At 39.8% G+C, this 25,051-nt stretch overlaps 1 protein-coding gene across 1 annotated transcript in view; it reads left to right on the forward strand.

The window, feature by feature from the left end:
* Positions 1-356: 356 nt before the first annotated feature.
* The window catches only part of colec12 (collectin sub-family member 12), a 37,301-nt gene continuing 12,606 nt past the window's right edge, over positions 357-25,051 (forward strand). The window contains exons 1-2 of the mRNA XM_031735573.2: positions 357-817; positions 4,439-4,489. Coding sequence (XP_031591433.2) covers positions 811-817; positions 4,439-4,489 — 58 coding nt within the window. The 5' untranslated portion in view covers positions 357-810. The remainder of the gene's footprint in view (positions 818-4,438; positions 4,490-25,051) is intronic.

The following is a 25,051-nucleotide window of genomic DNA, read 5'->3' on the forward strand; positions in this document are numbered from 1 at the left end:
AAAAATAAAACTATAATATGGAAAATCTGAAATTAAAATAGAAGTCTTCTACCGTTTATTTTATTTATTTATTTATGAATTTATTTATTTAGTTTGCCATGAGACAAACATTTCAGTCCACACTGAGTTCTTCTTCGGTCCCTTTTGTGTTTTCGGACATAAAAACTAAACCAATAACGGAGAACACAACATTTGGAATCACTATAATTCAGAATCATTCTCCCATACAAAGACTGGGGAAATCAAAATGAACCGCACAACGGCAGCTGTGCGCTGTGTGTGTATGTGCAAACACAGAATACACACCCTCTGCAGACGGTGCGCACAGATGTGAGGAACACGTGGTTTCTCCAAGCAGCCACTTCCTCTCACGTATGGATTCCTTCACTTTGGAGTTTCTCCTGTTACTCTTGCGGGTGTGACTGGAGCGCTCAGCTGGACTCGGATACACCCTCAAACTCAGCATCCCTTCAAACTACCACATAACTATTTTACATTTTTCCTCCCTGCGTTTTTAGAACTTCTTCTTCCATTCCTTATTTTTAGCAAAGTGCGTCCTTTTTTATGCACCTCTAAAGTTACCTGCGCTGAAGGAGGTCTAGCTTAAATAGCTGTGGATGGAGCTTTGAAATCTTATTATTATTATTTTTATTCTTTTTAATAACCCATCAACACGCTAAGGAAACCGGGAAAGCCCACAGATTCAAGGTGCCTTGGTGCATAACGGGAGGTTTCGGGCAAATGCCACTGCGATGCTGTGGATGTGACTTCAAACAGCAGCTTCACAACGTTAGAGTCCTGTAAACCACAATGAAAGGTAGGCTCAGTCTGGGGACAAAAAAGTTTTAAAATGATGGAAAATATCTAAATGGCACACTTTGGTCTACTTTCTGTTTACCCCACATTCCTCTCGCGCTTTTTTGTCACACTTTTTCTGCGCTCTCTCTCTCTCTCTCAGTCTGGGGCATGAGGAATGCGTAGGCTACAACTGGCGTCTAACATCTGGAATCAATTAAGGCGCTCTGTTTGGGATTGTTTTGCATCTGTCCACTGCTGCACATCAAACACTAACCCGTGTTAGGAGAACTTTTCAAAACAGAGGAAAAAAATGAATCGATTTATTCAGAACCTGACTTAGTTTATTAGTCACACTGACCTTCTTTTTGTTGGGTTCTTGATTGATTTCAACTGATCTTTGCATTTATGTGATTCACTTATTTTGACTTAAAGAAATCAAAAGGAAGTACTGAGTCACACGTGCGCACATGCTCCCACACTCTCCTAGACTTTAAATCAATCACGTGTTGCCTTTCAATGTTTCGGTATACAAGAAGAAAGAGTGCGAATCATGGTGGTCAGTGTGTGACAGCCTCGGGAGTGAGAACGTGTTGTTTTAAACCAAGGTTTAGATAAAGATTTCCCAGATGTGATTCTCATGTGTTGCCCTGGTGTTTTGGACTAAATTAAGCTCCTCCAGGCTCTGGGGTCCAGTCTTTATAGGTCAGTAAGCTGTTTCCCTCTTACAAATAACAAATACTGCATGGTTACTGCCATCTTGTGGTCTCTCTTAGAGAGCTTCACATTTTGACCACAATTTTGATCATCTTTGCCAAAAGGATTTCACATTATTTTCACCCAACAGAATGACAGACATTGCCCTTATGCTTTCAATTTCTGATATTCCTGATTTTAGAAAAACAAATATAATAATAATAATAATGAAAGGGGAATGATTTATGACTTGACCAACAAATTAAAGAATTCAAAAATTATGGCACTGCATAACCTCAATGCAAAAAATCATATAAAATCCATTGTTAAGGTAGGTAAATACTTGCTAGGATCAGCTACTTAAAATAAAATTTAAAAAAATGATAAATCAGCTACATCACAAATGACCTTTCAAAAACTACAGGCTTCTTTTTGAAGGTCTCCACAGAGTTCATACTCTGTAGAAAAAAAGGAAGTGCATTCCACAATCTGGGCGCAACAGCTTGGAAGGCTCCCCTCGAGTTCTGAAGCGGGTGTGGGGGACCACTAGAAGGTTTTGATTCAATGACTTCTGACCCTTGAGCGAGTCAGCAGTCTTGCTGTAGAGTTTTGGACGAGCCAGCCCTTTCTTGTTTAGACAAGTAAACAGACGATTACAGTAGTCCAGTCTTGTAGAGACAAAAGCATGAATTATCATCTCAAGTTCACTTTTTGACTCAATTGATCTAAGTTTTGAGATGTTTCTCAAATCACAAAACCAGGTTCTTACTATCCGTTTTAAGTGTCACTCTGAGGGAAAAAGCTTGACCAAAAATAAAACCTAAATTTGGAGACCTGGGAGAGTTTGTGACCTTCAGAAGGCTTAAACGAGCAGTATAGCAGAATATTATCAGCTAAAGATGACAAGAAACATCAAGAAACTGCCGTATTATCTGGCCTAAAGGAAGAATGTATATCAAAAACAGAATAGGCCCCAGCACAGAGCCTTGAGGAACTCCACTCTACTGAATCCTGCTGCTTATTTTCATATAGATATACAGACATGGAAGTGTAATAAACATTTTTAAATCTAATCTTGAATGAAAAAGAAAAAAAGAAAAAAAAGAAGTTTAATTATTTCTTTAAAGTGGTTGTGCTTTACAGAAACTGCACAGTTTGTTAATACAAGCAGAGATTTTAACAGAATAAATATCAGTATATATTTACACTGTTTATCTGCATGTATTGTTACTGCTTTCATTTAAAATTTGAATATAAATGTGAAGGGATGTCTTGATACAGAAGATAATTAAAGGCAAATAGATACTTACAGAAAGCAAACACAAAGAGGCACTGGACTGCTGTAGGATTCAAGTGTTAAAATACTGATGTTGATGGGGCCAATATATTGGGCGATATTAGCTGTTTTTCAATATACTGGTATCAGCATTTAAAGAAGAGACTGAAGAAACACCCTTCAATTATGTTATGACTGTTAATGTTGAATAGTTTGTCCACCAGAGGGCACTCTGCAACTTCTCTGTTGCCAACACGTGTTTGGAACACTTGCTGATCCAAGCAAAGTCAGGCAGCGCAGAAACAAGTAATCCACCACTTGCTGCGACAATAAAACACATTGTTTTTCTTTGTATTATATATAACAAATGTTATTGAAATCTGGTAATGTTTCATGTGTCTGATAGAAAAAAATATCAGCCAATATATATTAGATTTTTATATTAGTTATAGTATTTTTATTATTGTTATATATTTTAAACTTTCTTTTCCATGCAGGACTTTGTTTATATCAGAGAGAAAGATGGCCTAACCTTCCAAAATGGACAAATTGTGTCCTCTCAGTATTATGTAACTATTAGGCTCACTAGTATCCACTTCTGGAATGTTAAACAATCTTTCTTAAGTATCCTGGCCCCATGCAGCAGTACACATCGCCAAATCCAAATAACACTCACTTTGACTTGCGCTTTTTTCAGGTCAGCCCTTCGGGTAAAATTCCATTTCCCCAAAATGACTTTTCAGTAGCTCCGGACTTACACTGATATAACTATTGTAATGGGATGTTTTCATGTTACTTGGAAACATAAACAGGAAAGAGGTTGTTGGGGGTATAGGGATAGAGAAGCACAAATTCCCCTTGTAAGATTGGTTTCGTATGTTTTACAACACTTAAGATTGTTCTGGTCACCTCTTAACTCCATCTGCTCTCTGTCCATGGGGTCTGCTAAAAGGTCAGAGTCATTTATTTCAGTACTAGACCTTGGAGAGAGGCAGCTTCCCATCACATATTTCTTACTTCTCCTGTTCCTTCCAGCTGAAGAAGCACTGATAGAAAAGAGTCATTGTGCTCTAGTCTTCAGACATCTATTGCCCCTTTTAAGATTATATAGATGAAAAAGGGTTTTTTTGTCATAAGATTATTGGGACATGTTCTGTTTCTTTATTTTCATGGGTTAGAGCTGTTCCCACAGACATGGGAGAATAATCCCACACAGTAGTTTTTGGGGTTCAATCCTGTCCTACTCAGAGAGGTCGGACATGTTGATAGTCTGACTTAGACAATCTCAGTTGGACAAATTTTGGACATGTTTTAAAAATGTTAAGGGCAGATTCAGTGGGCAACAAATATACATTTCCTATATGATTTTCTTACAGTAATCTTTGAGAGAGACGTGGTTTTAAATATCCTCTACATATATTTTGATTAAAATTGATTGGAGAAGTCTGTTCTTTATTAAACTTTAATTTGTATAGAAAACAAATGCTAATCTTACTTGTTTGCTTAGGGTTTCAGTAATGTTTCAATCTCTTCACCAACAGGCACAGTTTACTGTATATTCAAGCTCACATCTCTTTATTTCTGTCTGACTTAATTTAACATTGTATTGCTTTTTGGTTTCTTTTGTTTACTTTCCATTAAATTTTATTCCTTTTGCTGTTCTCCTTTCAGACGACTTTGCTGATGAGGAGGAGGTGCAGTCCTTTGGTTATAAGAGGTTTGGTAAGTATTAGAGATGGACCGATCCGATATTACGTATCGGTATCGGTCCGATACTGACGTAAATTATTGGATCGGATATCGGTGAGAAATTAAAAATGTAATCCGATACATTAAATATAAAAAAAAACACCTCACAAAACTTGCGACACAGCGTAACTCGGCTCATAACCGTAGCACGTCGGAGCAGTATGCCTCACATGATAGAGCGGCTGTGTGTATTTGTAGCCTCGCTACCAAACCAGCATTTCATCTCCGAGGAAGTTATCCCAGAGAGAAGTAAAGCAAGTGTGTAAGTTCATCTCTGAATGTTTGTAAAGCGTTCCCATGTTAAGCTTAACAACCGATATATGGAGCGACTGCCTCTCTCTCTCCCTCACCTTCCTGCGGCTACTTCAATCGTGAAACTGCTTAATGATCAGCTGATCGGCTTTTCTGTCGCGAGTCTGTCTCTCTTCTTTATTTTTGGCCCACTTTGCACCAGAAAGAGGAAACCAGCGGCGGAACAACAGCAGCACGTTTAAGCTTGATAAGCTGCTGTTAGAATTTTTATTTAATATTACTTTCTACACCAGGATCCTTTTCTACGTAGCTGACGGCTGGTAACTGTGCAGGGGCGGATCTAGCAAAGTTTAGCCAGGGGGGCCGATAGGGCATTAACAGGGAAAAGGGGGCACAAAGACATACTTTTCTTTCTTATTCTCATTTAAAATGTCTCGCTTTTAATAAATAATTATCTGAATCTTACACCCAAAGTTTTAATCTGATGTAAAATGTATAGAAGTCCATTACTGTATATAGTAACTGTTAAGTCTAATATACCCTAGTAAGCTATAGTACTTTTTCCTTTGGGAACATACCATCTGTGCAGTCTGCAATTCTGTTGAAGAAAGATGTTGAATCTATTTAATTATTCTTGAAAAATAATTTAATTCTGTGCATTTTTTTTCACCCTGCATCAAATTAAAGTTGATTACATCGATTAAGCATCATGAGGTGGAGGGTGGGGGTGGTTCCTATTTTTTTTTTTTGCTGGGAGTTTGCAACCCTATTAGTTAGGTTGCTTAATATTTCTGCTAAGTACTCTTTAAAATACCAGAAGAGGAAGGATGGAGCAGGTTTAAGTTGATTAGATTGATCAGTTTTGCTGAAATATAAAATATTTTGGGTGCAGTGTATTTTTTACATACAGGTATAACAGAATAGCTTTAGTGTTATTGTTTATTTAAACTTGAGTATGAACTTATACAAAATGCAGCAAGATATTAAAAAACAGTTTTATTGATTAAAAAACACACTATATCGAATTCATATCGGTATCGGCAGATATCCAAATTTATGATATCGGTATCGGTATCGGACATAAAAAAGTGGTATCGTGCCATCTCTAGTAAGTATAAAGTGACTTCTGGAACCATCTGCTGTGACCACCTTAACTGGTTCATATTTCTTATGACACATCAGTGATTTTGCACAAAGAATATACTTTTTTGTGCGTGTGTGTCTCTGTGTGTGTCTTGGCTGTAGCCCATCTGCAATAATCCTTGAGGTTAAATGCAGACTGCAACTCATTTCCGAGAAAGGTACTTATTTTTGGCTGTAGTTTTCATTTTTATTTCTTTGTTATAAAAGAAAAAGATCACAGTGGAAAGAGAAACCATTATCCTGGGTGTTCCTGACTAGCTGATAACTTTGCAGTTTTATCAGCACATGTGTACTTCTGTTAAACCCAGAGCTATATAAAACATAAAAACTGCCTCCCACTGGATCTGTTCTTGGTATGTATTTGGGTCTTTCACAGACAGGTTTGTTGCCTTACCCACTCATCAGGTAATATATATATACCTCAAAACAGATGTTGTTAACATCCTAGATGTATGGCTATATTGACATGACAGTTTGGAGGAGAAGAGAAAAAGGACAGCATAGGGAGAACTATGGGAGAAAGAAGACAAGTCAGTGACACACAATATTAGCTTGTAATTGCATTATCAGTGAAAATAGGTGAGTGAAGAGGAAGAGCTCAGTTAATTATAAGAAGTCCCCCAGCAGCCTGAGCCTATAACAGCATAGTTAGGTGATGGTTCAGGATAACCTGATCCAGCCTCGACTATAAGTTTTATCAAAAAGGAAAGGCTTAAGTCTAGTCTTAAAACTAGAGAGGGTGTCTTTGTCCTGAATCCAAACTGAGAGCTTATTCGATGGGGGAAGGGCCCTTAAAGCTGAAGGCTCTGCCTCCTGTTCTACTCTTGGAAGTTCTAAGAACCACAAGTAGGCCTGCAGTCTGAGAATGAAGCGATCTATTGGGAGGATATGAGGTCTCTAAGATACGATGAAGCTTGATTATTCAGGACTTTTTATATGGAAAGAATCATTTTAAATTTAGTTCTGGTTTTAGAAGAGAAACTAATGTAGGAGAAATATGTTCTCTCTTCCTGGTTCCTGTTTGTACTCTCGTTGCAGCATTTTGGATCAACAATGTATCTTATGTACAAGACGTTCCAAATGTTGTTTATTTTTACAAGTAGCTTTTGTTTATTTTCTAGGCTGTCTATTACTGTACGTGCGTTACACATGAATGCATGTGCTGATCCAACTCTTCTTACAAGAATAGGGCCGTTTGCATTTCTTTGCTTCCAAACCAAACATCGTTGTTGCAATAAATGTGTTTTTGTGTCATTCAGACAATATTTTTTTTTTTTTTTTTCAGACAATATTCAGACAATATTTATGTAGCCCATTATTTATTCAGACCATCTGTACTTTTTACTGAGCTGTTTGACCTCTGGTTTCTAAACAGCTGCGTGGGATCACATAAGCGATAAGGGAAGTTGTATACCAAAATTGTATTTTTTCATTATGAAGTAGCTGCTGGACTTGAAATCTGCTCTTTGGCATAGATTCTGTACAAGAAACAGAATCCCTCCCTCCACAGAAATATTAGTTTTTGATTGGCAGGGAGAACTTTGTTCCATGTTGCTCTCAGACCTTCAAAACATATTCACTCGGCATGTCATTTCTATATTTTTCATACTAAAGCTAGTCATTAACTCCTCAGTCTTATAGGGAAGCATCAGCATTTCTTGTTCGTCCACTCAAGACGTAGTTTGATGTTTCGATATAAACAGTCGCATACTGAGAGCAGATTGATATTGCGCTCACGTCTCTGCATAAAACAGGGAGCTAGAAGCCATGAAGACAGGAAGCTGAGAAAAACATGTAGCCTGCATAGTTTATACGTCCACCCTGCATTTCAGGGATTTTCTCCAACACAAAATGTTAAACTGTACCTTTAACTTGTCTCCTACACTTATACATTAGCAAAAAAAAGGTATGTTGCCCTGCGTCTCCTATGTCTTCTTTTAATGACAGGAAAGACGGTGTTGACTCATTCTGACATTTACTTTTCACAAGTGGTCTGTTTTCCCACTGAGAGTACGTCCAAACCTGAGAAGTTGCTGAGCTGCTTCCTGTGTCCATACTGGAGGTTTATTCATTGCCGGCCCGTACTCCAAAAAAGAAAATGAGACAGAGGTGGAGTGTGGGTTTCAGGTCTGGCCTGTGCTGTGTCAGCAAAATGCCAAAGGAGAGAGGGAAGAGGGAAGTGGAAAAGTCAATTTTTTATTTTATTTTAAAATGTTTCCTTTATCTTAGCATCACTCAGTGCCCAGTGGTTGTTTTTGCAGTTTGTAATCTGCTTTTATTTTTTACTAATTCCACAGGGAAACATTTTTCCATTGTTTTGTTTTTGGGTTGTTGTTTTTTTGTTTTTTGTTTCTTTTTTTTTTTTGGAGCTGATGAGTCACGTTCTTTGCTTGACTTATTTTTGGGAACAAGTGGTTTTAATTTATGGAGACTTTATTACAAGAAAAGAATGCTTTCTAAATGCCTCCTTGTTACTTACACCCCCCTTCCAGAACACGCATGCATGCACTTTATGTTCCGTTGTCATAATGAAAAAACACTTTCTGGTGTTTTCAATAAAGAGCAGGAGTCTTGGGAGGAAACAGAGTGAAAATATGAATATGACTGCAAACAGAAAAAAACAAACTTAAGAAACTAGGTAACTAAAATAGAAACAATGAAGGACAAAACCCCCCAAAAAACTCTCTCTCTCTCTCTCACACACACACACAGCTCTGCTGGTTTGCCCTGTTTGACCAGAGTCAGAGTCAAGAGAAGATAAATTAATCCTGGATTGACCAGTGATAGTCTGGCAGGAATGGACTTGTCTGTGGGGGCCAGGGTAAAGCATGCCACAAGGGCTTCTGCTCAGAGCATCAAAGGGGGACAGTCGCAGGGCAGCTGAACAGACCCAAGGAGATTAGATTTAACAAGGTGCTGGAAACATTCCTCAGACATTTTGATCCGTAATGATATGATAGCATCACACAGTTGTTGCAGATTCACATAAGGCAAATCTCACATTCCACCACATCTCAAAGATGCTCTATTGGATTCAGATGTGGTGACTAGGGAGGCCATTTGAGTACAATGAACTCATTGACATGTTCAAGAAGCCAATTTGAGATGATTTGAGCTTTTTGACATAGCATGTAATTCTGCTTGAAGCAGCCAAGAGAGGATGGGTACACTGTGGTCATAAAGGGATAGAGTTAGAGTGTTGCATGTAAGCATTACCCCAAAGTGTGCCAAAAAAAATCTGTGACAGTATTACACCATCTCCAGGATTATACCATCTCCAGGGGGTTAAACCATAAATACAAGGAAGGATGGATCCATGCTCTCATGTTCTTTATTTAAAATCTTGACCCTACCATCTGAATGTTGCAAGAAAAATTTAGGCTCTTTAGACCAGTTAATTATGCAATTTTGTTGAGCACAAATTGGGAATGGGAACTGTAGTCTCAGTTTCCTGTTCTCTCAGGAGTGGCATCCGGTGTGGTCTTCTTCTGGAGTAGCATATCTGCTTAAGTTTCAACATGTTGTGTGTTCGGGGATGCTCTTCTGCCTTCCTTGGTTTGGGGCTGAGAAATATGAACTCAATTCAAAATCACCACTATGTGATCGATTGTTTTCTTCTTTTCGTTTGATGTTGTACCAAAAGTGTTCCCAAATAACGGACACGGCATTTTTATTTAGCAAAAGCTACTCAAGTTTCACAGTCAACTCGTTGTTTGAGTTTTGTGTTTTAAAGGGGTCGGTACATGCTGGAGTAGTAACACAATTTAAAAGCAAAAACAGGAAATAACTGACTTCGGTAAGATTTCGATACGCTGATTTCCTTAGAGAACTTCTAAACCCTCGAGATTGTTGTGAGGAAAATTCCCAGTAGATTAACAGTTTCTGAAATACTCAAAACAGCCCGTCTGGCACCAACAGCCATGACATGTTCAGAGTCACGTAAATTCACCTTTGTTCCCCATGCTCAGTTTGAACTTCAGCAGGTCGTCTTGACCATGTCTGCATGGCTAAATGCATTGAGTGGCTGCCATGTGATTGGCTGATTAGATATTTGTGTTTTCATTTACTGTAAACCAGACATTAAATGCAGATTTGTTTGTGGTACATCCGCTAATGTTGGCCTTTGATGCTCACATTATCACTAATAACAGTGCAGCAGTTATTCACACATCATTTGTCTCAATCTACAGGGTTCCTCTAAAAGAACTTTTATCTATTTATTCTTTTTTCTGGGTTGTGAGTGAGTTTAGTGTGTCATTATGTGCGTCAGAGGCCACTGCTCCCATGCATGTTGTATCCATTAAGGAATAGTACACGTAAGTTCTTGCCATGTTGTTTTTTCCCCATTCTGCATAAAGATAAACCTTTCTTGACTTCACCCTGCTTCCAACTGAGGGCCTCTTGAGTGTTTAAGTAGTAGTAGTAGCTTCAGCTTACCATAAATTGTTTCATCTTCACTGTTTGACTGCAAATTTGTGGAAAAGGGTGTTCAGATGTGAAAGCCAGGTGGGGTGGAACTGCAGTGCATCTGACTTTCTTGCAGTAGCAGAGTTAGTCATTTCTTACAGACCAACAGATAATTTTTTCAGCCCTGCCATAATTTTAGTTGTCTAGCCTGAACCACTAGCCTAACCAAACCTTAAGCATATCTCAACCATTCTTTTGTTTCTGTCCCCAGTTGAACCCTCATGCAGAGCACGATTGTGAATACACTTGTACATAAATATAGGAGGTAGAGAAATTGAGAGTGAATAGAATTTTCCAGAACCAGCATTTGTATGCAGATAGTAGGAGTGCAAACTTAATATAAACTGCTTTGTATCCAAAATAGGTCTTAGTCATGCACAGCTGGATGTTTTATGGTGTATATGAATTTGTATTGACTTGTGATTCTGTCTGAACTCCACTAAGGCAATTTGGAGATCACGGTATGTTCCAGCTGCCTCCAATTACATCTTATTCACAGTATATCAGACTTCCTTTAGCACAGACATTGCCACATAGATATAAACTCAATAACACAATAACTCAAAATGTCAGTGAAAAAGGATCTCCAATTTAAAACATGATATTTCTAGAGTTGCAGCAGAGTTTCTGTCAGTAAGTAGTTTTATATATAGCCACAGTTGTTTTTGACTGAAATTGGCCTAACCGCCTCATCCTTCGTCCCCAAGGGATATGTTGGTCAATTTTAACGAGATCCCTGGAACTGACTGTCATCTTCTCTCACATAATGGATGTTTGTCAAGCTCTGCATTCATGGCAGGTTCTGGCTCAAGAATAACATGGACAATATTGGAAGCATCTGACTCTATTTTCTCTCTACAGTCTCAGACGGGCTGGGTGAAGAACTTGTGTATATGTCTCAGCATCAGCGTTACACTTAATGAAAGTCTTCTGGCCCCAGTGATGGCCAACATAAACTTATCTGCTTCCTCTCTTTGAAAAACAGCAGAAAGCTTCACTGAAACTGTGCGTTTGTCATTGCGTTGCCGTGAACCACCTCGCTGCTCGCTGTCTGACTCGCAGACCTGGCTCAGGAACTCTTGTTGCTCTGGCTATGCTTACATTGGCCCCAGTCCAGCACAGAGCTAAGTGTTTTTCTTGTTTATGCCTTAATACTTTCATTTTGATGGCTTAAAATGTCTACATTTTATCCAGAAAAGTAGGTTATGTAATTTTTCCAGTTACTCAGCTCTCATGTCTTTTAAATGACTGTGTCAAGTATGCATTTGTGTATTCACATCTGTGCATCTGCTGCAAAGGAAAATCAGAACCGCCCAGTCACCCTGAGCATTACTATGCAGGACTGAATACACATAGTTCAGTACAATAGTTCAATGTTTTTCACCCACATTCCTGTAAATCAGATTTTCTTACAAATAGTCAGAGTCAGTGAATAGTTTAGATTTAGTCATGTTTGGAGTTTGGAGACACTGACTCACTGAATTAATTTCCTTTCTGGGGCTTAAAGTGTAAAAGAAACTTTCAAAGCATGCAAATGCTTGAAAGATTTAAAAGATTGAGATCAGGATTTTTTTATCACGATTATTCACTGATATCAGTGACAAAGATGTTTTTATTGCTTTGTCACATCAACTCAACATAATTTTTACATCTGGCCTGTGCTGTATTTCCCCTAATGTGCACATCTTTGCATCAAAAAAAAAATACTGGTCCTCCCTTTACACCGAAATTCAGTGCATCTTTAAGAAACAGTAGTAAGATGTTAAGTAATATTGTAAGTACTATAAGTAAAAACAAGGTGTTTATTCACATTACCAAAGCGCCAAGAAACAAAATATATTTCAGACCATTTATTCTGCCTCCATGATTGATGTAAACAAAACAGGTCCTCACAGCTGTGAGATCCCTCTCTGTCTCCACTGCAGTGTGTTTCGCACACAGTGCAGGTGTTGGCACTGTGGAAAAATAAAGCTTTCATTACTCACCATGTTTATTGGACACATATTTTTGGCCAAATAGAATGTGATTGCATTGGCTTTTTCACTGTGCCTTTGTAAAATGGATAGATGTGTATCCAATGTGCAGTACAGGCTCACCTTTAAGACTGACTTAATGTTGGGTGATTCACATTAGCAACCATTTCTTGGCCTACAGTATATTCTGCTGCAGCTAATGGTGGTTTTGCAGGCGTTTGAATAAGTTAATTGTGCTGCTTTGCAACGCAGACGCCACTCTGCAACAATCTTTGCATATGATTTGTTCTTGGTTAACATCACTTTCCCTAAATTTGAAGTATTTCCAAACAATAGACAAGGAACTTTTAGAAACAAGCTCTTTCCCTTCAACTGTGCCAGACATTTGATTTTTGTTTTGACATTGTTATCTGTTGTCTTGATAATGATACTGATTCAAACTTTATCCAAGAAACTTTGCAGCACAGGGAACAGCTTAGATTGGCAGATGCAGGCATGTGGTCAGGCAGTGACTTAGGGAGCAATAGCGTTAGATTAGCTTTGCATTCGAGCAGTATTTTTAAAATCAGTAGATCATGTTTATTTAATTGTGGGAAGCCAAAATCATGTTTGTGATTAAAATTGAAATAATTTTGTGGCCCTGTGACACACTGCGTGCATTTTTTTATTTGATGCATTTGACATAAAACAAATAGCAGCTGCTAATTTACTTCTGAGAAATGTGGACCAGAGTAATAGGTACACTGTTTCTGGGAAGGAATGCAGTGAAATCAGATCGTAAATTTTCTTCATTAATTCATGGCACTATTTTGCATCAGTGACAAAAACATCAAAAAATCTGATGTTTAGTTGTTGTACTTTCAAACTGCCTAATCAGCCATCAAAGAGCCCGCGACATATGTGAATGATTGAGAGCTCTTTATTCTGTGTCTTTGTGGCGACATACCACATCTCATTAGATACAGTAAAAGCTGTCTGAATGATCAGACTAGTGAGAAGTGAAAATTATTGGCATCCTCGGATTAAAAGGTGTATTGCATTAAATAACTACTTTGATATGGATCACAGTAAAACTGCAGCTGCTTAACAGATAGTTAGATACCATCGTCTCTGTGGTCAGCATCTTTCCCCACAAGTAAAGCCAGACTTGGCTGGACAGCCTGCTCAGTCCACGCTGTGTGGTTTTATTGGCTCTACTTGGCGATGAAGCTTGAAAGAAAGTGCTTTGTGGCGATGGGATAGAGTGTAGCACCACCTCAGACAGATTTAGGGTTATGAACATCAGGCTGGGTGATGATTGTAGCGGATTCAGTAAGTGCTTCCACGCTGGGCCACCCAGCCGGCATGACCACACAAAAATCCAGCTGCTCAGATGGTGTGTGGAGTTAACACCAGCGCTCAAGTCAAAATCCGAGTAGCAGGTTTGGACTGAAACGAGAACGCAATGAAAGATTCGTAACCTTCGTGACAAAATATGTCTCAGTTTAATTGAGGTCGTGTTCTTGTGGTGAATTTGAGATTTGTAGGGCTTTGTGTGTGAACTTGGTGAATGTCATCCAAGACACAGATAGTTCTCCATGAGGCTCCACTATGGGAGCCATTATAAAAACAATTTTCTCTGAATAGCATGGTTACAATTAAAGAAATGTTTGATATTGATCACACTTATGCAATCCACATTTTACCAACGAGCACAGCATGCTTTCCTGGTAATAGGAAAATTGCGTGGTTCTTGAGGCATAATGAGATTATAGATATGGCGCATTCGTACATGGAGGTTTCCAACATTTAAAAAAAGGTGCTTGCTTTACTAGCATCTAGTGAGTGAAGCACTTTGAACATTAAAGGTTGAGGGGCTCACTGATATGGTCAATCCTTTTATTCTTGTTGTTTTTTTTCATGTATTGGCATAATATATGAAGTACTGCCACCTTAAAGTACACAGAACAACTCAACCCTAACTGATTTCTGTGGGCTAGAGGGCTCAATTATACCAAAACCATTGAGTAAAGGCCAAATGTATCCACTTGAATCTTACATTACTTTATGTTCATGCATACAAGCTGTTCTTGCTTTTGCAGGGATTTTCATTGTGGGACACAGTGATTAAAACCAGTCTTCAATGTTCCTTCATAATTTATTGTTTGCATCAGGGATGCTGAAAGTGAGTGGCTGTTTATGTTATTTCTTTTCTGGCAGATAGAGTAATATAATTGGCAAAAACTTGAAAATAGCATTAACCCCACGTATGATGTGATTAGCTAATATTGGTCCTTTTATTATGCTTATTGGAGAAATAGTTTTTCAACCTAAAAACCATTGTTTTATCTCAAGAGTGCCAAAGGAATCCGTCAGAAGCAGAAATACTTCTTAGAGAGACAAAATTTGACTCTTTATATACAAGCAGCTACATGTCTTAATGGTGCTTTGCTTTTATCTGCTGCTCAAATATGTTTTGACTCTGTTGCAAAAGCAGAAGCTAAGGCGCAAGCCTCTGCTCTATAAAAACACATGAAAGCCTTGTGTTTCGATTTCACTCTGACTGATTTGCTGAAAAACAACCAACAAGGGACTCCTAAAGACAGAATGTTCTGGCGACACGATGCAGATGGGTAACCTGCCAATTCACACATCGCTTCCTAGCTCAGTTTTGTGTTCCTGCCTGAAACTATTCAGATTTTTAGTATATTATTAAGCTGCAGAAAAAACATGGAGTGTGATGATTCAAATCATTCACTAGAAGTTGCTGTTTGGTTTAATTAGCTATATGTCAGGTTAAATGCAAAGCTTTTGTCGTAGCCTATTTTAGCTAAATGTTTCCACAAGTGTTTCACACTACTTAACTTCATTTGTTGGAGATAATTATACCTGCTAAAAGGTTGGTTTGACTTTATGCACCACTACTGTTTTTAATACACTATCACTTGCTGTTCACATTTAAAATAATAATAATAGTAAATTTTATTTATAAAGCACACTAAAAAACCAAGGGTATACCAAGGTGCTTGACAAAAATAAAATAGGAAAAGGGAGATGGGAGGGAAAAGAGAAAGGACCTGGCACGTATGAATTATAAAACCTTGATTTAAACAGAGGCAGAGAGTCAGACGCCCGGATAGACACAGGATGGTTGTTCCATAAGACCGGGGCAGCTACAGCAAATGCGCGGTCACCGCGAGACTTCAGCCGAGAACGAAGTTGCTCCAGAAGAATTTGGGTAGCAGATCTAAGTGCTCTGACAGGCGTGTGTAACCTGAGAAGCTCATTGAGGTAGCTTGGCACCAAATTATTAATAGTTTTGTAGGTGAAAAGTAATATTTTAAATTGAATACGGTATTTAATTGGAAGCCAGTGCAAGCCAGCAAGAACAGGAGTGATGGAAGAAAACTTCCTGCTACCTGTCAAAAGGCGTGCCGCTGCATTCTGGACAGTCTGCAATCTAACGAGAAGGGTGGAGGAAAGGCCAATGTAAAGAGAGTTGCAGTAGTCCAACCTGGAAGTCACGAATGCGTGAATGAGTTTTTCCAGGTCATTGTGCGGAATGTAGCGCTTAGCCTTAGAAATGAGGCGCAGCTGATTAAAACTAGACCTCACAACAGCAGACACTTGCTTGTCAAATTTAAGCGAGCTATCCAGTAGTATGCCCAAATTACTGGCATAATCAGAAGGAGAGCTAGCAAAAGGCATCAGAGCAGCACACAGTTGGTCGCGGGGGATTTTACTATCAAACACCACGATCTCCGTTTTCTTTTCGTTCAGGACAAGAGAATTACTCTTGAACCAATCTTTAACCTCACACATGCATTCACGAAAATAGTGAAAAGACATAGCAAGATCATCAGTAATCTCAAAATAAATCTGTATATCATCAGCATAGCAATGAAAGGCAATATTATACTTCTCAAAAATTGCTCCAAGAGGGAGCAAATATAGCGAAAAGAGAATAGGGCCTAATACAGATCCTTGAGGCACACCACAGCGTACAGGTACCGAGGAAGATGAGAAGTTGCCCAAATTAACCGAAAAAGACCTGTCAGCGAGATAAGATTTAAACCAGTTGAGGGCAGTGCCTCTTATACCCACAGTATGCTCAAGTCTTAGTAGAAGAATGTTATGATCAACCATATCAAAAGCAGAGGAAAGGTCCAATAAAACCAGAACCACAGAGCGTCCAGAGTCAGTGCTTACAAATAGGTCATTGAGAACTCTAAGCAAGGCCGTTTCAGTGCTGTGCCGTGGCTTAAAGGCAGACTGAAATTTCTCTGCAATGTTGTTCGCATCTAGGTACGCCTGAAGCTGAGAGAGAACTAGTCGCTCCAGGATCTTGGACAGAAACGGAAGCTTAGAGATCGGTCGATAGTTCAAAAGATCATAACAATCAAGATTCTTTTTTTTCAGAATAGGCTGGACTACAGCATGCTTAAAGGCCAATGGGACAGATCCAGAGAGTAGAGAAAAATTCATTAGGAATAAAATGCTCGGTCCAATTACATCAAAGCAGCCCTTAACAATGCGTGATGGGAGAATATCAAACACAGCATTGGTGTTTTTCAGTTGATCAACCAGCTGCTTCAGAGTCTAAAGCGACACGGGCTCAAATTGATGAAAAGTTGAATTACACTCAGAGGAAAAGACGGGATAAGAGGCAGACGAAGAGGAAAGCTTAAGGGATGAAACCTTATCTAAAAAAAGAATTTGAAAACACTCACAAAGAGCTTGTGAATACAGTAAAGGCATATCAGGACAGGGATTAACAACAGAATTAAAAATTTTAAATAGCATACGGGGGTTGTGACCATTAGCCAAAATGACTTTGGAAAGAAAAGATGCCTTAGCTATTCTAGCAGCAGTTTGAAACTGTGAACGGCTGGTCCGTAACATATCATAAGAAACCTGAAGTTTATCTTTTTTCCACCTCCTCTCATCACGGCGACAGACACGTCGTAAGGCACGTGTAGTATCATTTAGCCAGCAATGAGAGTAGGTTCTAGGGTGCTTCATTTTGATGGGAGCAACAGAATCAAGAATAAAAGAACAAACAGATAACAGGATATTAGCACAACGGGTCAAAGGAGTTTGCAAAGAAAAAGCGTCTGGACTTCTTTAAGTTGCTTGAAGACGTTTCACCTCTCATCCGAGAAGCTTCTTCAGTTCTAAGGTCAAATGGCCGAGAGTCCCAGATTTAAACTCAGTGGGAGTATCCCCCCAAGGAGGGACAAAGGACCCCCTGGTGATCCTCTAATCACATGCGCCCAGGTGTGAAAGCGGGTGTGGGACCTAATCAGCCAGGGTTTCGGGTGAGCCCATTGTGAAACCTGGCCCCACCTTGTCATGTGAATTCCTGAGGTCAGATGGCCCAGGATGTGAGTGGGCGTTAAGGTGTCTGGGGAGGGAACTCAAAACTGGATTATAGATGGCAGACAGTTGGTGTCGTAAACCACCGCCTCTGTTCAAAGATGGTCTCTCACAGTGGACATAGATGGCTTCTTTCACTCCTCTTTCAAACCATCTGTCCTCTCTGTCCAAAATGTGAACATTGGCATCCTCGAAAGAGTGACCTTTATACTTAAGATGCAGATGGACTGCCGAGTCTTGTCCTGTGGAGGTGGCTCTTCTATGTTGTGCCATGCGCTTGTGAAGTGGCTGTTTGGTCTCGCCAATGTAGAGGTCTGGGCATTCCTCGCTACACTGTACAGCATACACCACGTTGTTAAGTCTGTGTTTTGGAGTTTTGTCTTTCGGGTGAACCAGTTTGTGTCTGAGTGTGTTGCTGGGTCTGAAGTACACTGGGATGTCGTGCTTGGAGAAAACTCTCCTAATTAGGACCCTACACCACCGGGCAGAACATGTTCCCTCTAAGCCTGAAGGGAAAAAGAAGGAACACACACATGTAAAGGAAGCATTGAAAACATGCGGTTATCCGAACTGGGCGTTCATAAAGTCAGCAAAGAGGCACAGAAAAGAAGATCAGACACCAGCGAGGGAGGATAAGAAAGACAGACGCAACAACGTTGTCATCCCCTATGTAGCCGGTGTATCAGAGAAACTCAGGAGAGTTTTCTCCAAGCACGACATCCCAGTGTACTTCAGACCCAGCAACACACTCAGACACAAACTGGTTCACCCGAAAGACAAAACTCCAAAACACAGACTTAACAACGTGGTGTATGCTGTACAGTGCAGCGAGGAATGCCCAGACCTCTACATTGGCGAGACCAAACAGCCACTTCACAAGCGCATGGCACAACATAGAAGAGCCACCTCCACAGGACAAGACTCAGCAGTCCATCTGCATCTTAAGGATAAAGGTCACTCTTTCGAGGATGCCAATGTTCACATTTTGGACAGAGAGGACAGATGGTTTGAAAGAGGAGTGAAAGAAGCCATCTATGTCCACTGTGAGAGACCATCTTTGAACAGAGGCGGTGGTTTACGACACCAACTGTCTGCCATCTATAATCCAGTTTTGAGTTCCTCCCAGACGCCTTAACGCCCACTCACATCCTGGGCCATCTGACCTCAGGAATTCACATGACAAGGTGGGGCCAGGTTTCACAATGGGCTCACCCGAAACCCTGGCTGATTAGGTCCCACACCCGCTTTCACACCTGGGCGCATGTGATTAGAGGATCACCAGGGGTCCTTTGTCCCTCCTTGGGGATACTCCCACTGAGTTTAAATCTGGGACTCTCGGCCATTTGACCTTAGAACTGAAGAAGCTTCTCGGATGAGAGGTGAAACGTCTTCAAGCAACTTAAAGAAGTCCAGACGCTTTTTCTTTGCAAACTCCTTTGACTACGATGACCTGGATGACTGAGAACCTTCACAGAGATATTAGCACAACCATCAACCAAACAGAGAGAACAGTCGTCAGGTACAGCCAAATCAGAGGTAGATGAAAATAATGATAGCAAAGTATCAGCATAACCATCAGATGAGCGAACTGAGCAACAGTCAGGAATTATAGGCGCCAAATCTAAAAAAGACACAGCAAACTTTGACACAGCTTCAGAGCTGAGTACACGTAGCGGACGAGAAAGAGCTCCAGGGTGCAGTCCAGCGGCAGATAAGCCAATATCAAAGGAAATTAGAAAATGATCTGAAATCCCAGCGTCATTTATATCCTTAATACAAATATCCAGGCCATACGTAAAAACCAAGTCCAAAGTATGGCCTTTAACGTGAGTTGGTTCATTTACCCATTGAAGGAGGTTAAAAGATTCCATTAAAGCAAGAAAGTCTTTAGCAAGCAGGTCATCCTTACAACAGATGTGTATGTTGAAATCACCAAGAATAAGAACAGAATCATATTTAAAAAGAACGGAACCCAAGAAGTCGGCAAAGTCCGAGATAAAACAGTTGTTATATTTGGGCGGTCGATAGACCAACACACATAAAGTGGTCGTGGAAGCAGTCATCTCCAATAACTGAACTTCAAAACTAGCAAAGTTAGGTGAGGAAAGTTGCCGAACATTATATACGTTTTTAAAAACCAAGGCTAAACCACCTCCCCTACCAGAAAGCCTCGGTGAACTAAAAAAGGCACAGTCCAAAGGAAGAAGTTCAGAGAAAGGAATGAGCTCACCAGGGCGAATCCAGGTTTCTGTAAGGAATAAAACATCAAGGCCACTAGTAGAGAATAAGTCATTTAAAACAAAGGTCTTATTTACCAGCGACCTGACATTAAGCAGTGCCATCCGTGGCCAGGGTACTAAGTCACCTCTAGAAGCACGACGCAGAGTGCATAGATTGCTTCGACAAACTCCCCGTTGGCGCGATGTTATCCAAATCCGAGTAGGAAAGCGTGTCGCAGAGCGGGCAGATGCTTGGTGATCAGCCGGGTAAATCCAGCGACAAGTAAGCAGTTTAGCGTCCGGGCAATCCAGGTAGGAGGGGAAAAATGATGGCGTATCCAGATTAACATGTACATGGTCCGTAATTCTGGCTCTGAGAAAGGCCCTGAGACAGACGCGACGGCCACTCCGTCTTCCCCGCTTCCTGTAGCGTTTCTTGTGGAGACTAGGAAGCGGTAGGTAGGAGAAGCCGCAGGACGAATCCAGTTGTGGTAACTTAGCTCTGCCCACACTCCAGCAGGGGTCGGCCCGAAACGAATGGAAAGTACGAAGATTTAAAAGTGTTTGCCTGCCACTAGATAAACATAAGACTAGAAAAATAAAGATAAAAAACACAGTGCCGAGGTCCATAAGGGAAGGGAAGGGAAAAAGGGAGGGTAAAAAGCGGCGAGACGGACGGCAAGCCAAGTACACCGGCGCCATCATGAGAAGCTGTGATGGGTTTATGGCACGTTTGGTTCTGGAGAAGAGTTTTACTCTCGCTGCAGGTGAAATGATGTAATAACTATAATGAAATTACAGACCATTATAATTGGTTGAATTCCATTGACTTTCATCAAGAACTGATACTAAGTGGTCTAACTTTTCCAGGGTACTGTTTAACTTGACATTAGCTCATTCCAACATGCCAACACTGGAACATAATCAGGAGAGGCCAGGGGGTCTCTTGTACTGCTCACAGGCCTATAAAAATTGTTTATGGGTTCTCTATTTTTTGCTTTTTGGGGGGGGGGTTGTTTTTTGTTTTTGTTTTGTTTTTCAAATTCATGCATGCCTGTTTTACCGGCTGGCTGGGGCCTTTCTTTGTGGGATTTTCATGTTTCATGTGTCATGTTCTCTCTAGGTACTTCAGCTTCCTCCCACAGTCCAAAAATATGCACATTAGGTGAATTGGTGACACTAATGTGGCTGTAGGTGTGAATGTGAGTGTGAATGGTTGTCTTTCTCCCTATGTTATCCCTGTGATATGGTATACCCTGCCTTTTCTTTCCTTATGACAGCCCAACTGTAGCCCTGAATTGGAGAAACATAAGAAAATGGATGGATGGATATCTGTTTTAAAATAAGAAGAAGTTTAAAATATTCTGTTCCAGAACTAAAAAGGATGAAAAGTTTGCATTTTATATATTAATAGACTACTGCCCGGAATTTAACGTGTCTCTCTTCAGATCTTTACTCGTGATGTAGTTTCAAAAATGTCTGTGTTTATTTGTGCAATAATACTTTATCTGGCTGTACTAAATATACAGCTTTTCACATTTATGTTTAGTGCCCCTCTGCACAAGAAAACAGCAAATCTTTCTCATTGTAATTAATGGTTTTATGCCAGTTCTGGAGAACTGGGATATCAAACGTTTACAAGCACTTAATGTGTATAAAAATACATACTTGCATGCGCCTGTGGTTGCAGGTGCTGTTTGAGTTGCACTTTACAGCCGTCCCCGGTAATATTAAGTCCCAGTTATGTTAAAAAGCCCTGCCTGTGAGCCTCTGCTTGCCAGCTCGTAGTGGCCCTACCTCACACGCTGTATTTTATAACACAGCCAGCAGTTGGCATTTCTTCCACTGTATATTGTGGCAGCAGATGTGACTCTAACTACATATCTCCTCATCCCATCATACACTATTGGCCTGGATTTAAATGGAAACTGCTGACTAGAACAGAAAGGCTTTTTGGTCACAGCCACACAAAGTATGAACAATACAGTGGCCCAGCTATGTTTACGAGGCACACATGCACACTTAAATGTATGTCTTAGGATTACAATATATGACCCATTTGTCATAGTCTGTCTTTCTTTAACCAAGCACAGATGGAATGACAAAACTGGGGTTAATCAACTCCATCTTGGATCTGCGATTGTCTTTGATAGGCCAGCTAACTGTTTTTGTTTTTCTTTTTTTCCCTGTACCAGTTGGAAATAAAAACACAGGAGTGCTTAAAATGAGAAATGCATCATAAAGTTTCCCCTAAAAAACAAGCTCAGTTCTATTCCTTTTCACAGTTTGCACAATTCCTTCAGTAGCTCCATTTTTTTGTTTTACTCTCTCTGTGTTGTTATGAAATCTTACTGGAACTAAGTACTCAAAGGGCTTTCAGGTAAACAAATGTTGCAGGCAGAATTTAATATTTGTTTTTATAAAGCAGCTGGTGGCATTAGGAAAGACTCATTAAGGAGATAATTTCGCATGAAATTGTGTTGTTCTTTTGTTGTTGCTGCATAAGTCAAGCAAGACAGTCTGAAAAATTAGTCATAATATTGATTGATGGTAGTAATGATCATTATTGTTTTGTTTATTCTTTTTTGTCAAATGAAATGTCCTCGATTACACATTAAAAATATGAAAACATGAATTACATCAACTGGCATGTCTTTCTGTAAGTGATACTTGGATTTTTTATATTTTCACCGTTAAATCTCACTAGCTAAAACTGAAACTGGAAAGAGGAGGCCTCTGTTGTGTAAGACAAAGGTTGATGGCATTCTGAAGAGAGCATGTGTTTGAGACACCCGTCCACATTGTATATCCCAGTGGAGTGTTTGTATTATGCTCTTTGGCCAAAGCCTTAAAGTAAAACATGGGCATGTCATCTTGTTCAGACATGCAGTTCTCTATATGTTATTGACCAACATACAGATCTCTCCTAACTATAACACTCGAAACTCCTTACTCATCATGAAAAGGAAGTGAATACCAGTGGGAAGGTTTCTTATAAAAACACTCAAGATAGTCCACTGAAAGCAAAGTTTAGAACTTAGCCACTTGCTTGGCACGAAGGAATGATGTATCAAATGTTTGCATGCATCCTTTGATTTGGCTCCACTGTAACAAGGTCCAGATGTGCTAGAGAGAACCTCAATTTCAAGTGTCATAAACCTGTCAGCGGGTTATATCCATATCTATATATCTATATATCTATATCTATATCCATATATAAATATATATATCTATCTATATATATATCTATCTATATATATATATATATATATATATATATATATATATATATATATATATATATATATATATATATATATATAGATAGATAGATGTGAGAGTCCAGCAGGCTGGCTAAGCTAGCTCATCAGTTCAAGGTGCCTAATGTCTAGGTAATTTGTCTCAGTGGTAGCTTCCCCTGTGGCATAGTGCTTACTTATTAACATTCCTGTTGGCGACTGTTAGCTGCAGGAGCCAGAGTGAGACGTAAGGACATCGGTTCACCTTGCAAAACCTGCTCAAGGTTTAACTGTTTAACATGGTCCTAAAAATGGCATCAGGAGAAACATAATCCAGTTCTTTAAACCCAAACTCCACCGGCAAGATAAAAGTGTCGTTTGCTTTGATGTATTCAATCCACCACTTCTCGCTGTGCTGAAATAACTCGGCAGTTATTAAATGGATTGCTGCATCCTCCTTGGCCCACTGTGGTACATGTTTGTTTGATAAACTGCGTGTTTTTTGTGTATCTACTCAGTTTGTTGAAGCCATTTCCAAACCAGATTGTAAAAAGACCAAGTCCAAGAATGATTATGGAAATCACAAACTTGAACTCGATCCACAAATATATCTAAGTAAAGTTATGACGGTTTATAGATCTACAGTTTACAGCTGTAGACAGACAGATAACACAGGGGGTTACCATTTAAAAGAAAAATATTTGCGTTTCCTTAGGAAATGTGAATAAATGCTGTATTGACAGAATTAGAATGTGTCAGACTCCATTCAGGTGGGGAAGAAAAGTTCTGTGTGACTAATCTGGGTTTTGGCTTCTCATCATTTTCCACTTATATACAAAACAGAAGGCAAAATCAAAGAATTAATGTGGTAGCCATCCACAGCTACTGTATATGACATTGTATTAACACTGTGCACCAACTCTTTACACAGAAAGGCTCTGACCTGCACAGGCTTTCTTTGTGTTGCTATGGAAATTTCCACTGCTACGCAGGAGGGAGACAGGGCTTGCAAGCAAGTCTAATGTCAGGTATAAGGAACTGGGGAATTTTTTTCTTTGACTGGCTCAGAGTCCAGATGAAGTACAGCTGTTTTAGAGACACCACAGTGGAATGCTTCATCTTTCACTGCCTGCTTTTCCCTCTGTCTCCTAATCCTCTTCCTCTGTCTTTCTTCTACTTTCACGGCAACAATAAATTATTTGCCAAAGATAAAACTGACTCACAGCAGAGCATAACGTCTCCTAAGTATCACCGACAACTTTAAAAGCACTCACAGGTCAATTTAATATCATTGATCTTGTCATTACAATGACACAATATGCTGGGAAACCTTGGATTCTGGAATTCACGCAGATGCTACTTTGACCAAGCCTCCCATCCACCCTGACAGCGATAGGACTCTGAAATGGCAGCAGTATCCCCCAGCAGGGGAGACAACAGTTCGGAACAATGACCCAGGCTCCATACTCTCCATATCCCAGATCTCCAAAAGGGAACAAAATACACTAGAAAAAGCTCGATACATAGAGACGCCATCGTGCATACTACAGGACCCACGGGATCTGCCTAAATAATCTGATGGGTTAGCATTCATTTTAGTATTCAATGTAAAAAACTGCAGTCAATCCTGCAGAGAAATACTCTGTGGGGAAGTGTAGAGCTTAATCTTTATGTTAGCAATGTTTATACCAGCAGCTACAATTCTAAAATGCTGAATTTGTGAATATCTGCAGCACGTTCCCTGCTAATCCATGCTTCCTGAGCTAGAGACACAAAGCAGTGCCGTCACTGTAGAGCAACACTGCTAGCTGTTGTTCTCCAGATAAGACACAGATAACACAAATAGTCTTGCATTTTTCTAGAAATATATTTCTTTTTGTCTTCATT

Source organism: Oreochromis aureus, linkage group 18 (assembly GCF_013358895.1).
Source record: "Oreochromis aureus strain Israel breed Guangdong linkage group 18, ZZ_aureus, whole genome shotgun sequence".
NCBI lineage: Eukaryota > Metazoa > Chordata > Actinopteri > Cichliformes > Cichlidae > Oreochromis > Oreochromis aureus.